At 43.3% G+C, this 12,139-nt stretch overlaps 1 protein-coding gene across 1 annotated transcript; it reads left to right on the top strand.

The window, feature by feature from the left end:
• Positions 1–633: 633 nt before the first annotated feature.
• Positions 634–9,533, top strand: LOC148640426 (guanylate-binding protein 1-like). The gene is made up of 10 exons (XM_088621509.1): positions 634–1,500; positions 2,459–2,680; positions 4,255–4,382; positions 5,642–5,751; positions 6,270–6,487; positions 6,666–6,908; positions 7,296–7,573; positions 7,801–8,013; positions 8,534–8,636; positions 8,971–9,533. The coding sequence occupies exons 2-10, from the start codon at positions 2,485–2,487 to the stop codon at positions 9,354–9,356; spliced, it is 1,875 nt and encodes a 624-aa protein (XP_088477635.1). The 5' UTR covers positions 634–1,500; positions 2,459–2,484; the 3' UTR covers positions 9,357–9,533.
• The last annotated feature ends 2,606 nt before the right edge of the window (positions 9,534–12,139 follow it).

Genomic DNA, 12,139 nt, shown 5'->3' with positions numbered 1-12,139 from the left:
CCAGTTGTATTCAGTGTGGTCTAGGGAAGGAGACCAGTTACAGTATACAATCGCGACTCTCCTGACTTCATAACCTCTTCATAAGTTTCCTGACAAGGACTTTTGCTGTTCAAATGCATCGTTTTCCTAACACAAAGTGTTGCTTTCAAGACAGCTTCACTTTTGACTATATTTGGAAATCATCAGAATCGCTCGCCGGTTTTTCGCTTTGAGTAACAGTTTTATAGTGTTTGTTCATCTTCCGTCACAGCTAGCCTGTTTATCACTATTGATTTCTAAGAGCAAAACCTCCCATCAAAAGGTTGCATTAAACGAGTTGGAATGTACTGTATTTTAGAACAACTGCAGAAGTAATATAGTTTTGCTAAAATGTATTTTTAGTGTTTATCTTTTTTGTAAATAACCTTTAAACATTATGTAATCAAAAACACCATTCCGTGGGTATAAACCACATTCAGAAGGTTGTAAAAATGTAAAATGTATTTTTTACAACGCGGTGGATAAAAGAGGTATCCTCTCTTACATCTATACATTAGTGAAATATCAATATTTACTATTTTTATGTCTCTTAAAAATTTGGAAAACTTTACTTTATTTCAAGTCGTGCAATTATTTTGCTTTACGAACAATAAATAAAAACACACTTTTCTAACGTAGTGTTTTCTTATCACATACTGTACCTGTTCTAGAAAAAGAAGGTCTCACAACTGTTCTAGTATTTTGTTGTAGATCCATAGAAGTTCTTTCACTTTTAAAGTGAAACAACTGCCTCAAACTGTTGTTTCACAGGCATGGATTAAATTAGCCAATAAAAGAGGTCGTGGGGATAATGTATGTCTTGTTCTGGCAATTGGTAATGAAACTAACATTATTTCTTACAGCAAATACCCCATCCAGCCAAATTACTGAAAATCACGAACTGTTCTTGAAGTTAGACGCTTCGGCACTTGTGATCTTTAAGCAATCACAGAGTGGCAAGTTCTGAGAGCTCCCTGCTGTCACAGACTCTCGCACTGAGGGCATGAAAGATGGACTCGACCTCGTGTCGGGATGTCATGCGTGAAAAGAATGTTTCAGATCATTGTCTAGGGTGGGTGTCGTTCAGAATTTAAGAGCCATAGGCGCTATGAGGGGACACTGAGTACATACAGTACACCCTCATGTACAGTACACCTGTTATTTTAGGATAAGCAGTAAGTTATTTTAAATACCCAATTGCGTTGCTTTAAATATCCAGTTATGCTTTTAAAATACAGTATGCTGGTATGGGTTAAGTATTGACACCTAAGCATGCCTTGTAGTTTTACATTGAGAACATTGTCACGCCCTGGTGTGCTCGATGTTTTTGCTTTCGGTTTGAAACCTCTACAGCTGTGATAGAAGACTGCAGTTTCTTTTCTAACGAAGACGCGCTTGAAGAAATACTTTTTAAGTTATAAAGCAACTCAGAGAGTATTCGCGATCCTACTGACGGAATCCCGGCATCATCCTTTGTATCAGGTACTTGAATTTGCTTATATGAATTGATATTTGTGTACGCTTACTAATGCTTGTTTCCTTAAATCTGAGTTTATAAACTGTAAAATAATTCTAAAGTACTACAAACGAAAGTGTAAAGGTAATATGAATACCTTACATCAAGCACGATTTCATGTTCGTTTTTCTGTGGCAACGTTACACTACATCGCTTTATTACTCGTCAAGAACGAACGCGAATAAATTCGTGAAAACGAGCTGCTTCACTTTTCTCGGAAACCAAGACCGTTACACTGAGAGCGTTTTTTGAATGAGCGCCATTTCGGACTCTTCGAAGACTACATTCTCGATACCGACTGGGCTCCCCACATTAAAAAACGATACAAATTAACTTAATGTTGCAACTACCTCAGGTTTTATTTTAAAATAATTGCAACGTATGTTGCGTTGTATCACAAAGACAGGAAACGTACACAGACATCAAAACATACACCACTTTCCTTTTTTGACAGGTCACATAAATATGCACCGCTTTCCTTTATATGTATGTATAACATTATATATCACTGTTAAATGGCGTAAAACACAAAAGTATAACGAAAGATTTCAGTTTAAGGACGACTAGAAAGTATGATTCAAGAGGTTAGAAAAGTATATTCCCAAAAATTTAGAAAAATGAAGAGTCACCAAAGACAAGCACTTACTTAATTGGTGCATGTCAACCAGAAACAGATACTTTGTTCAGTGTTTAAGATTTGACAATATAGAATAATTCTTCGTTTCAAAAATGAATGTATTGTGTTTTTCCAAAGAAGCACATGTTGGACTCACATCTCTCAGAATAGTGTGCTGTGTGCTTCACCTGGGTGTTTGTTGCAGTTCCTTTCCACTTAGTTGTGTTCTATACGTCGCTGCACTGATGCACTGTGTTGTAAAAACGCAGCTAATGTATCTGTAATTTCATTCTTCTTCATTGTTCTAGGAAAAGGCAGATATCTGTGTTTGGTTATGGCCAGCAACAACATCTCAATGGCAGCCCCGATATGTTTGATCGAGAATGGAGAAGATGGAAAACTCAGTGTCAACTCCCAGGCCCTGGAGATCCTGGAACAGATCCAGCAGTCAGTGGTTGTGGTGTCAATAGTGGGATTGTATCGCACAGGGAAATCATATTTCATGAACAAGCTGGCAGGGAAGAGAAAGGGTGAGAATCCAGAATAACAGCTTGGGCGTTTTCCCCACACATTTCTGAGAGAAACTGTGCAATACAGCATCTCAGGCTACAGACAGAATTTCCTCACTATCTGTAGTTTAATTTTTCCTTCCAAATTCTGATGCATAGCTTTTTTTAACTCTTCACATCTTCAAAAGTAAAATAAAAAATGCAAAGTTTGTCAAGTAAATACATAAATCCACATGCAGTCCAGAGCTTCAACATCCATCCAGTCACCAGCATCCATCCTTCCAGCCATTTTCTAACTGCTTTGTCCAATACTGGATCGCAGTGTCGCATGGAAGCCTGTCCCAGCAAGCAACAGGCACAGGGCAGGGTACACCCTGCACAGGACCTGAGTCCATCACCAGGCTCATACACTCAGTGTCACGCCCTCTGCAGCCAGAGGGCGCTCCTTCTCTGTCCTGTCCCTAGTTTCCGGTCTGCTGTCCTTCCTGTCCCTCTCTTTCCCTTGGGCTATATATTTCCGGGTCTTGCACTCTGTCCTCGCTCAGCATTGACGTTCGGATGTCCTGAGACCCGCCTAGCACCAGGGCGCCCCACGTCCGCTCCCTGAGGGCATTGGTTTCTATACGGCATCCCTGAACTCTTTGCACTAATGAGCCCGGGCCTTTTTCCCATCTCGCCGCTATGCATATGGGTCTTTTTCCGCTCTCCTGCTCCCCACGGTTAGTCCCTTTGGACGTCCGTGACACTCAGACACTCCCACTTTCTCATTCTCTCACCCTCTCGCCCTCTCGCCCTCTCACCCTCTCTCCCTCTCACTCCCTCACTTTCTCACTCTCTCATCAGGAGCACTTTCCCAGAAGCTCCAGTAGTTAATGATGAAGAAGGCATTATGTCTTCTGAAAGAACAATATGTTAGAAGAAGTGATTGGAAGCTCCACTTAGAAATAGGCCAGTCAGTCCAGTTTGTCTGCCCAATCATGGGCTTTTCAGGGTTTGTGCCCCTGGGCTTCATGCCAGCAGCAGCTCAAAAAGAAGGCATTCACTCATACAAGAGTAATGACCTTTGGAACACAGCAGACAGAAGGCATATCCTTTGCCAGCTGTGTTACGATCCCTGCCTCCCGGCAATGGAAGAGGCAGAAGAAGGCGTAGCCTTAGTTCATTAGTCCACCTATCAGTGTACGCTTTCACCACAACACCTCCGTCTCATCTTGTATTTAAGCACTAGTCTTTCCCTACCTCCTTGCTCAGTATTGGTTTTCCGTTCGAGCTTCTTTGTTGCGATAAGCCTTCTACCTCTTCGTAATGTGTTGGTTTCGACTTTGGTTTCTTCCCTTTTACTACGTTTTTTGGGATCACGGCTTGGCTTCGGTTACTCTCTCCCCGTTTGGATCACTGGCTTCCCTGGACTCTCGGCTCTCTCCTTCATCTACAGTATTTGGATCACGACTTGGCTCTATCAGTTCCTTCAAGTGGGTTCATTACTTGGTTTCGGTTTCACTGGCCAAATCCTTAACAAGCTGTGCCTACCTCTCACCACTCTTTCCAAGGCAGAGAGTCACATTTGTGTAATGCTTCTCCTTTGTTGTCCTCAGGATTCGCCCTGGGGTCCACCATACAGTCCCACACCAAGGGCATCTGGATGTGGTGCATCCCTCACCCCACTAAGCCTGACCACACACTGGTGCTGCTGGACACCGAGGGGTTGGGGGATGTGGAGAAGGTGAGTAACAAGAGGGTTTTAAATCTGATTAAAGATAATTTCCCTTTGCAATGTCCCTGATTCTAATTTTTAATACTTCTTACAGTTAATCTCATGCTGTGCGTTTTGTCTCTATTTATGGTTCATCAGTTACTGTTTAGCTTCCTAATTCATACCACAGATGAAGACTGACAGTTCATTTGTAATACCAAAGATGCAGCTCAAAGCTTGCAGAATGTAGGTAGGTTTGAGTCAGAACAAAGAAAGAAAAAACACAAGTTCCTGTTCCTGTTTGACTTTGCTGTGATCCTGCAGTGCTGTCAGTGAGAGCTGCGTCTCTCCTCCAGTGGATGCCAGTTGTCCTATAAACATACTGACACTCACAGAGAGACAAGTAACAGGTGAATCAACTGTGCATATTTGTGTCCCCAGCCTGTCATGTAAGTCCGACAGGACGAACCGTGGAATGGCAGGAGAGCGATAAAGACCCTATGTATAGTGGCGAGACGGGGTTAGCCCAGGCTCAGCTGTTCAGGGGAAGCCGTATAGAAACCTATGCCCTCAGGCCAAGGACAGGAGTGACCTGGTGCTAGGCAGGTCTCAGGGCAACTGAACAACAATGCTGAGCGAGTAGCAGAGCAGAAGCAGGAAATAAATAGGCTACACAACAAGACACACCAGAAAGACATGAATAATCACAGGAAACTAGGAACAGAAGGAACGTAGAGCGCCCTCTAGGTGTAATGAGCGTGACACAGCCCTGTTGTCTTCCCAGCTGATAAGAGAACTGTGGTGTTAAGGCTGAGTTAATTACCCGTTTCTCAATTGTTTGTTACAAAATTAAATTTATATTTTAGTTCTTAACTATTGTTTCTATAATAATAAGGAATAATGTTATTATTGCTAAGAAAGCATCCCAGCAAAAACAAATCTATATTTGTAATATATACAGTATTATCATGACTGAAAAAAGGCTTTGACACTGAATGCAATAAATTAATTTAGTCTGGTGTTTCCCACCACAATAACTCCAGTTTCCAAAACACTCTGTGTGAGGTGCCATGTTCAAGGGTACAAGAGCAGTAGCCCACTAGGTATTCAAACCCTTTATGTGAACCAGAGCTCCAATCACAATTACAGTAGTTTTCCTGTAAAGCCTGCAGGCTGTCTTAGTGTGAAGAGCTGTCAGTTGTTATGACAGAAAAGGTGTGTTTAAAACCTGCTGCAGTAGAGAAGAAATGAAAAGTGCATTATCAAGAGACTGGAAACGTGTTTTCCAGGGAGATCAAAAGAACGACTGCTGGATCTTTGCCCTGGCTATTCTTCTGAGCAGCACACTGATTTACAACAGCCGCGGGACCATCGACAACAACGCCCTGGAGAACCTGCAGTATCCTTGTGTTTCAGGTGGGTTTTATCCATTTAGCTTTGTGACTTAGAGTAGCTCAGCATCAGCTTGAAGGAGGCAAGATTGCAAAAACTAGTTCATTTCTAGTGTTCTATGGTAAGGAGTCACCATAGACAATTAAAGATACAGAAATATGTGGAATTGGTGTATTTGCAAATACATTGTTTCCTCTTTTAACACTTGTATTGTTACATGTGTTGTTGCAGCTGTTGGTAGAGTTACTTTTGCTTGCTCTAACAAATATCTAACAGATATTTTGAGACAGCCTAAGTTAACAGATTTCTGCAATCACTATGATGACTTCTACAATATGGTTCATTATAAATGTTGTAATGCTGGATATCTGCAGTACACATATAAGTCCTACTTCATTAGTAATAAATGAAATCATAACACATCGGAACTAGCTACTGCTTCTTGACAGACTGCAATTCTGCAGGTTTCAAAGCTGTAAGAGGGGAAATTGCAACTATGTACATTATTCCTGAGCTCTTGAGCAGATACGTGACAGAGTTGACTGACCTGATCAAGGTGAAGGCCCCTGGCAAATCCAGTCCAGGTACGAGTGATGATGACATTGATGAAGAAGACTCTCAGTTTGTGCGCTACTTCCCCAATTTTGTGTGGGCTGTGCGCGACTTCACCTTGGAGCTGAAGATCGAGGGGAGGCCGGTGACTGAGGACGAGTATCTTGAACACGCTCTGACACTCAAGAAAGGTAAAAGATTTCTGCTGCCTTACAACCATTTCAGCAAATAAAGGATGTGTCAGTGTTTTCTGCTCCATTCAAAATACTCCATGACCAAACTATACAATAAAAAGGATGTTCTTGTGTATTAATCCTGATTGCATGCTTCTTCTAAGTTAATATTGAAGGATTGCGCTATCTTCTTCAGGAACCAACAGGAAAGTGTCCGACTACAACCTGCCCCGGCAGTGTATCCGGAACTTCTTCCCCTTGCGCCGCTGCTTCGTCTTCGGCAGCCCCGCCGCCCCCGATGCCATGACCCGCCTCGAGACTCTGGACGAGAGGGACCTGAGCGCCTCCTTCCTGGAGGCCACCCAGCGCTTCTGCCAGCACGTCTTCAACCAGAGTCCCGTCAAAACCATCAAGGGAGGACATCCTGTCAGTGGCAGGAGTGAGTGAGACAGTCCCTGTTTGTCTGCCTTACAGTACCCTTGTATTCCATATCCTACCCCCACTTTTCCGAGACACTTTTATCATTGTCGGCAGGAGTCTCTCCAGTGACCCTTAATATGATCAGTGGGTTTGGATTTGAAATAGGTTGCTTATGGACTCCATTCTGTGCAAATGTCCACTTCCCTGCAGTGATATACAGCACATAATAAACTGGGATGGTCTGGATTACATGCAGGCTGTGTTGAAAATCAGCACTTCAGAGCAGTTTGGTTAGAAGAATGTGTATCTTTTATAAACTCTGAATACAAACTGCATCAGGTCTTAGGGCTTTTCTGTGGGCAACACCTCTCTCCACCACACTTGTTTTCTGGTTTTCTTTTCTCAGTGCTTGGTATCTTGGCCAGTACCTACGTGGGCACCATCTCGAGCGGTGATGTGCCCTGCTTGGAGAACGCAGTGCTGACAATGGCACAGATTGAGAACCAGGCAGCTGTGCAGGAGGGGATAAAGGTGTACAAGGAGGGGATGGACAAGGCAGTGACCTTCCCAGCCAGCCTGGAGGGTTTATCCCAGCAGCACAGGCACTGGGAAAAACTGGCTCTGGAGAGGTTCGCCAGCAAGTCTTTCAAAGATGACAGTGGTCAGCACATGAGCAACCTGGGAGTAAGTTCTTACAAATCCATGGGTTTTCTGTCCTTAGGAAATTGTTTTCACAATTTGACTATGAAACCAATCAAGACATACTTAAAAAAAACAAAAAATGCCTTCTCAGGAAGCATTTATACATGAAATATAAGTCCAGAATATAACCAAAACATAACTATAACTCAGACAATATCTACCCCATCGCCCATCTGTTTCCTTTGAATTTCATGCTCTCTCACTCACAGAGCAAGATTGGACAACACTATGCCATTCTTCTGGATCACAACGAACAAGTCTCTGAGCAAGCCTGCCAGGAGCTCCTGGCCCAGCTTTCCGCCCCCATCGCCAAGAAGCTGGAGGAGGGCTTCTATGCCAAGCCTGGTGGCTACGAGCTCTACTGTAAGGATCGAGATGCATTGGTGGCACAGTTCCGTGCTGAACCCAACAAAGGGGTTAAGGTAGGAACTGCAGCTACTGTAGAGCCACATTCTTTCATTAACAGGGCATTGCAGCCAGACCTCAACTGCAGCAGTGTGTGTTAAAATGTTTTATAGTTAACTGCAATCCATTTTGATTAGTCTATTAGTTTAGGTATTTAAGATGTGCTTGAAAAACACAGTATTCAGATTTTCTCAAGAGTGCATCTGGGAGTATGATTATGTTGTTGTCTTATGGGCATTTGCCAAGAAATTCAATATTTAGTAACATACAGTATGTACAGTATTTCAAGAGTAGGAAAGAGGCAGTCAGAGTAGGAAATGGGTGGTGTAGTGTGCTTTTGCCTGGAAATACACAGCAAATGCATGATGATTGACAGAAAGGCAAGACAGAACCCTCACTCTCATCACTCATCCCTGCCCTGTCCTATCCCGGCTGAGATGCGGCAGAACAGGGATGGATAATTCCATGGATTTGGTGTTGCTAAAAACATTGGCTCCTGTCATTTCAAGTATATTCAGTGGGTTGTCTGGTCTGTAGGCTGAAGAGATTCTGGACCAGTTTCTGAAGATGAAAGAAGTCGAATCCAGATCCATCCTTCAGGCTGATCAGAAGCTGGCTGAAAATGAGAAACAAATTGCCGGTGAGTATTGATAACCTCATGCCAGCTTTTTGGCACCAGCAGCCCCACTGCACAGTGGATGAGGTGGAGAACTTGCTTGATCAGTGGAATTAAAGTGGGAACTTCGGGGAAGCCAGACTGTACAAATCTGTAGTGCAATTGGGCCATTTCCAAGGTGGGCCACAGGAATTCCTGTGTCTTTTGTGTCTGGGGGAAAGCTGCTTTTCAGTGAAGGAGATCTTCTGTGTAAGAACGTCCTTGTTGTTTCTAAAAAAGAATTGCCCAGAAAAGAAAAGTGTGCTCCTGACAATGTTGAGTCACGATCCCCCCTTCTGCCCCTTTCCCATGCGCACAGCGGAAAAGCAGCGGGCCGCCCTCCTGGAGCAGCAGAGGAAGGCGGAGGAGGAGAAGTGCCTGGTGGCAGAGAGACTCCTGGAGGACGAGAGGGAGAGCCACAAGCAGAAGCTGAGGGTCGCAGAGGAGAAGGCGCAGCAGGAGCTGGACAGCAGCCGCCAGGAGGCCCAGAGAGCCCTTCAGAGCAAGCTGAAGGAGCACGAGGAGCTGCTGCAGAAGGGCTTCCAGGACAAGGCAGATCTGATGGAGAAGGAGATCCAGAACCTCAAGGCGGAGTTATCGAAGGGCAACGTCTGGACCGACTACATCTTGCCTGTGGTGAAGGAGGGCCTAAAAGCTGCATCTGCCTTCCTCAAGTACAAGTCCATTAAGAAACTGCCGAAATGAAGGTCCCCAGGAGAGAACATGCTTATGAGAGAGCGAGTTTTTAACCCTGTTTGCTTACCTAATCCTAATTGTCTTCTATAGTAATTGTAACTATATGCTGTACTGTCCTGCATCATGTCTTCTGTCCATATGTCTGAACACTTGATCAGTAAAACAGATTTGCTTTCTACTTCTAAATCTGTCTATTCTTAACACCTTGTGCTCCCAGAGTGCTCAGCAGCATCTTCATTGGATACCAGGTTCATGAGTTTGACACTGGTGGTCATTATCATCTTCATTAATTATCAGAATGTCCTTGAGAATCAGAAGAGTTTATATTCTTCTTAATAATAATAATTATATAGACCAATTAGCCTGACGTGTCACCTGTCTGTAAAGATTTCTGCCCTTTGCATTATTGATAAATTAAGCACATGATTTATTTGGTTAATAGAACCCCTTTTTTTTGAGGACCAAAGGGTAAATTTCAGTCTCAAATGATCTCTAGATTTCTTAGTTTAACAATCTGTCTGCTTAACTGGTGGCACTGACAAGTCTAAAACTTCATTTTATTCCACCCACTGAAGATTCATTCAAAATCAAGTCTTCAAAAGGGATCTTTGCCTATTTCTTTTTTATTTTGTTTGTAAATGCCAGTTGTTTTCTGTTAACTACCTCCCCATCAGGAACTGCCATCACTTCCTACTGCCACATGCTTCCCAGTGATTAGTTCTGTACCACACAGGAGAATGAGGTTCTCTCTTCCGATATGCCCACTTGTTCTTCATGCACCTGACAGGAGATACAGCACCAATCAGAGTTAACACATCATGTGGGCTTTAGAAGGACTGCACCCTGATACATGTAAACCAATTGTAAATTTCAATGTCACTGACACAAGCTCTGAACACTGTAGCCCTATATAGTTAAAACCAGGAGTTTTAATTACACAGGAATACTGAATACTTACAGTATAGTTACAGAGTTTTAATAAAACCAAGACTACTCAACCCCTAGGCCTTCCAAAGCACCCATTCCAGCAATTTTGTACCTCCAGCTCCTTAATTACTGTATTGATTTGCTGATTAACAGTTAAATATTTAAGGAACTAGTTGGAGCAAAATTCAGGAATCTATGGGCTGGTTTCTGTGATTTAGGACTTAGTGTTCAATGGACAGGGGTACCCAATCCCACACTCCACTGTTAGTTTATGTTCCAGCCAAGCTCTTGACTTATTTGTACTATCTAGTTGTTTGATTGGAACCTTTGCATGTTTTTTTTCTTTGTTGTTCTACTCAAAAGTTGGACATCTCAAGTTACTTATACACCACTAGTTAAAAGGCATCCTCCAAGGTGTTTAGGAACTGAAAACAAGGAGTTCAAATTAACCCTATAGTTAAGTCCGTTGAGAGTTTGGTAATTGACAGAGTTGGGATGGAATGAACACCAGCAGGTCTTGGGGACCCTGGGCTCTCACCAGGAGCTGCAGGGCTGGGGACTTGTTGGTTTAGCTGGGGGCTCTGATCCTCTCAGAGAGCCAACGACTGTTAAAGTGAACTGGAGCCTTGTCATTCTGACCATCCTGGCCTCAGCCGAGCACAACAATTCTCCTCCTGTGACATCGCTTGCCTGTCGCTCTATTGCACTGTGCACTCCTGACCACTAGAGGGTGAAACCACTGCAATTAAAGACATTTTTAGTAAAAAAACACTGCTACTACTACAAAGAAGAAAATCCAATCCAGGCCCTGAATAATTCTCCAATATTTCTGGTTTTCAGCCAGTATGTAAAGAGCATGCTCATTCTTGAATAGTTAGTTAAAAACCCACCTATTTCTAACTGCTTTTTCCAGGACAGGGTTGCAGGGGAGCTGAAGCCAGCCCTGACAAGCAACAGGCACAAAGCAGGGTGGAGTCTGGACAGGACGCCAGTCAATCACAGGACACACAGACACACACACTCAAACCCGTAAGCATGTCTTTAGACTGTAGGAGAAGAAAAGAACATTCAGAGGAAACACATATCAATGCACAGAGAACATGAAACTCCACACAGGCAGTACCCCAGGGCCCCAGCACTGCAAAGCAGCAATGTTACAATATGATAGAACTACAGTGAAAATTCGATCCTGAACTTCTTCATGTCCAGGGCTGGAGAGCCCTTAATCAATCATGACCTCCATACGTATGGAGGTTCACTTCACGAAAAAAAAGGCAGAAGCCTCTAGTGAATGGGCAGCATGTCGAGTGAACAGAGAGGTGCAACTTTCTTGGGGTTCTCAATCATAAACTGGGAGACCCCCACAGCTTCAGTCCCAGGCAAGCTCCCACTTACTCATTCTAACCCTTGATTGACTTACTACTTGGATTCATCTGAACTGATAGTTTTCAGCTCTTCAGTGTGTTGGGGGTCACTGTTCAACTGTGGCATTTCATTAGGATAATAAAATCCCAACGTTTTAGTTACAATTCCAGCTTCATTTAAATAATTAAGTCCAGAGGCAATGTGTAATTAAGCCAGCAGCAGTGTGCCTCCCCAGGACTAGGACTGGGAACCCCGGTCTTATAAACAGCAGACCCCTGGGGTTCACGGAGACAGGACAGGCTCCTACAGCTGGCCCTAGTAGTACACTAGTACACTGTCATGGCGTCATGTCCGCCCACCCGTCTTTTCTGACTTTCAGAATAACAAAATGTAACAGCGATTTTAAGAGAAAAGTCAAAATACTGAAAAAAATGTGGCTGTAATGCCTTCAGATCATAAAGCAAATATATCAGATTTCGGGCAGATTGAGGTTTACAGGA

Source organism: Lepisosteus platostomus, chromosome 26 (genome assembly GCF_059453375.1).
Source record: "Lepisosteus platostomus isolate fLepPlt1 chromosome 26, fLepPlt1.hap1, whole genome shotgun sequence".
Classification (NCBI taxonomy): Eukaryota; Metazoa; Chordata; class Actinopteri; order Semionotiformes; family Lepisosteidae; genus Lepisosteus; species Lepisosteus platostomus.
The sequence above is the reverse complement of the archived record's forward strand: the minus strand, read 5'-3'. Positions and strand labels throughout refer to the sequence as shown.

Coding starts and splice junctions, on each gene's coding strand:
- LOC148640426 (XM_088621509.1), top strand. CDS start 2,485: ATGGCCAGCAACAACATCTCAATGGCAGCCCCGATATGTTTGATCGAG. Junction 4,383..5,641: donor GGTTGGGGGATGTGGAGAAG/GTGAGTAACAAG, acceptor CGTGTTTTCCAG/GGAGATCAAAAGAACGACTG. Junction 6,488..6,665: donor CGCTCTGACACTCAAGAAAG/GTAAAAGATTTC, acceptor TATCTTCTTCAG/GAACCAACAGGAAAGTGTCC.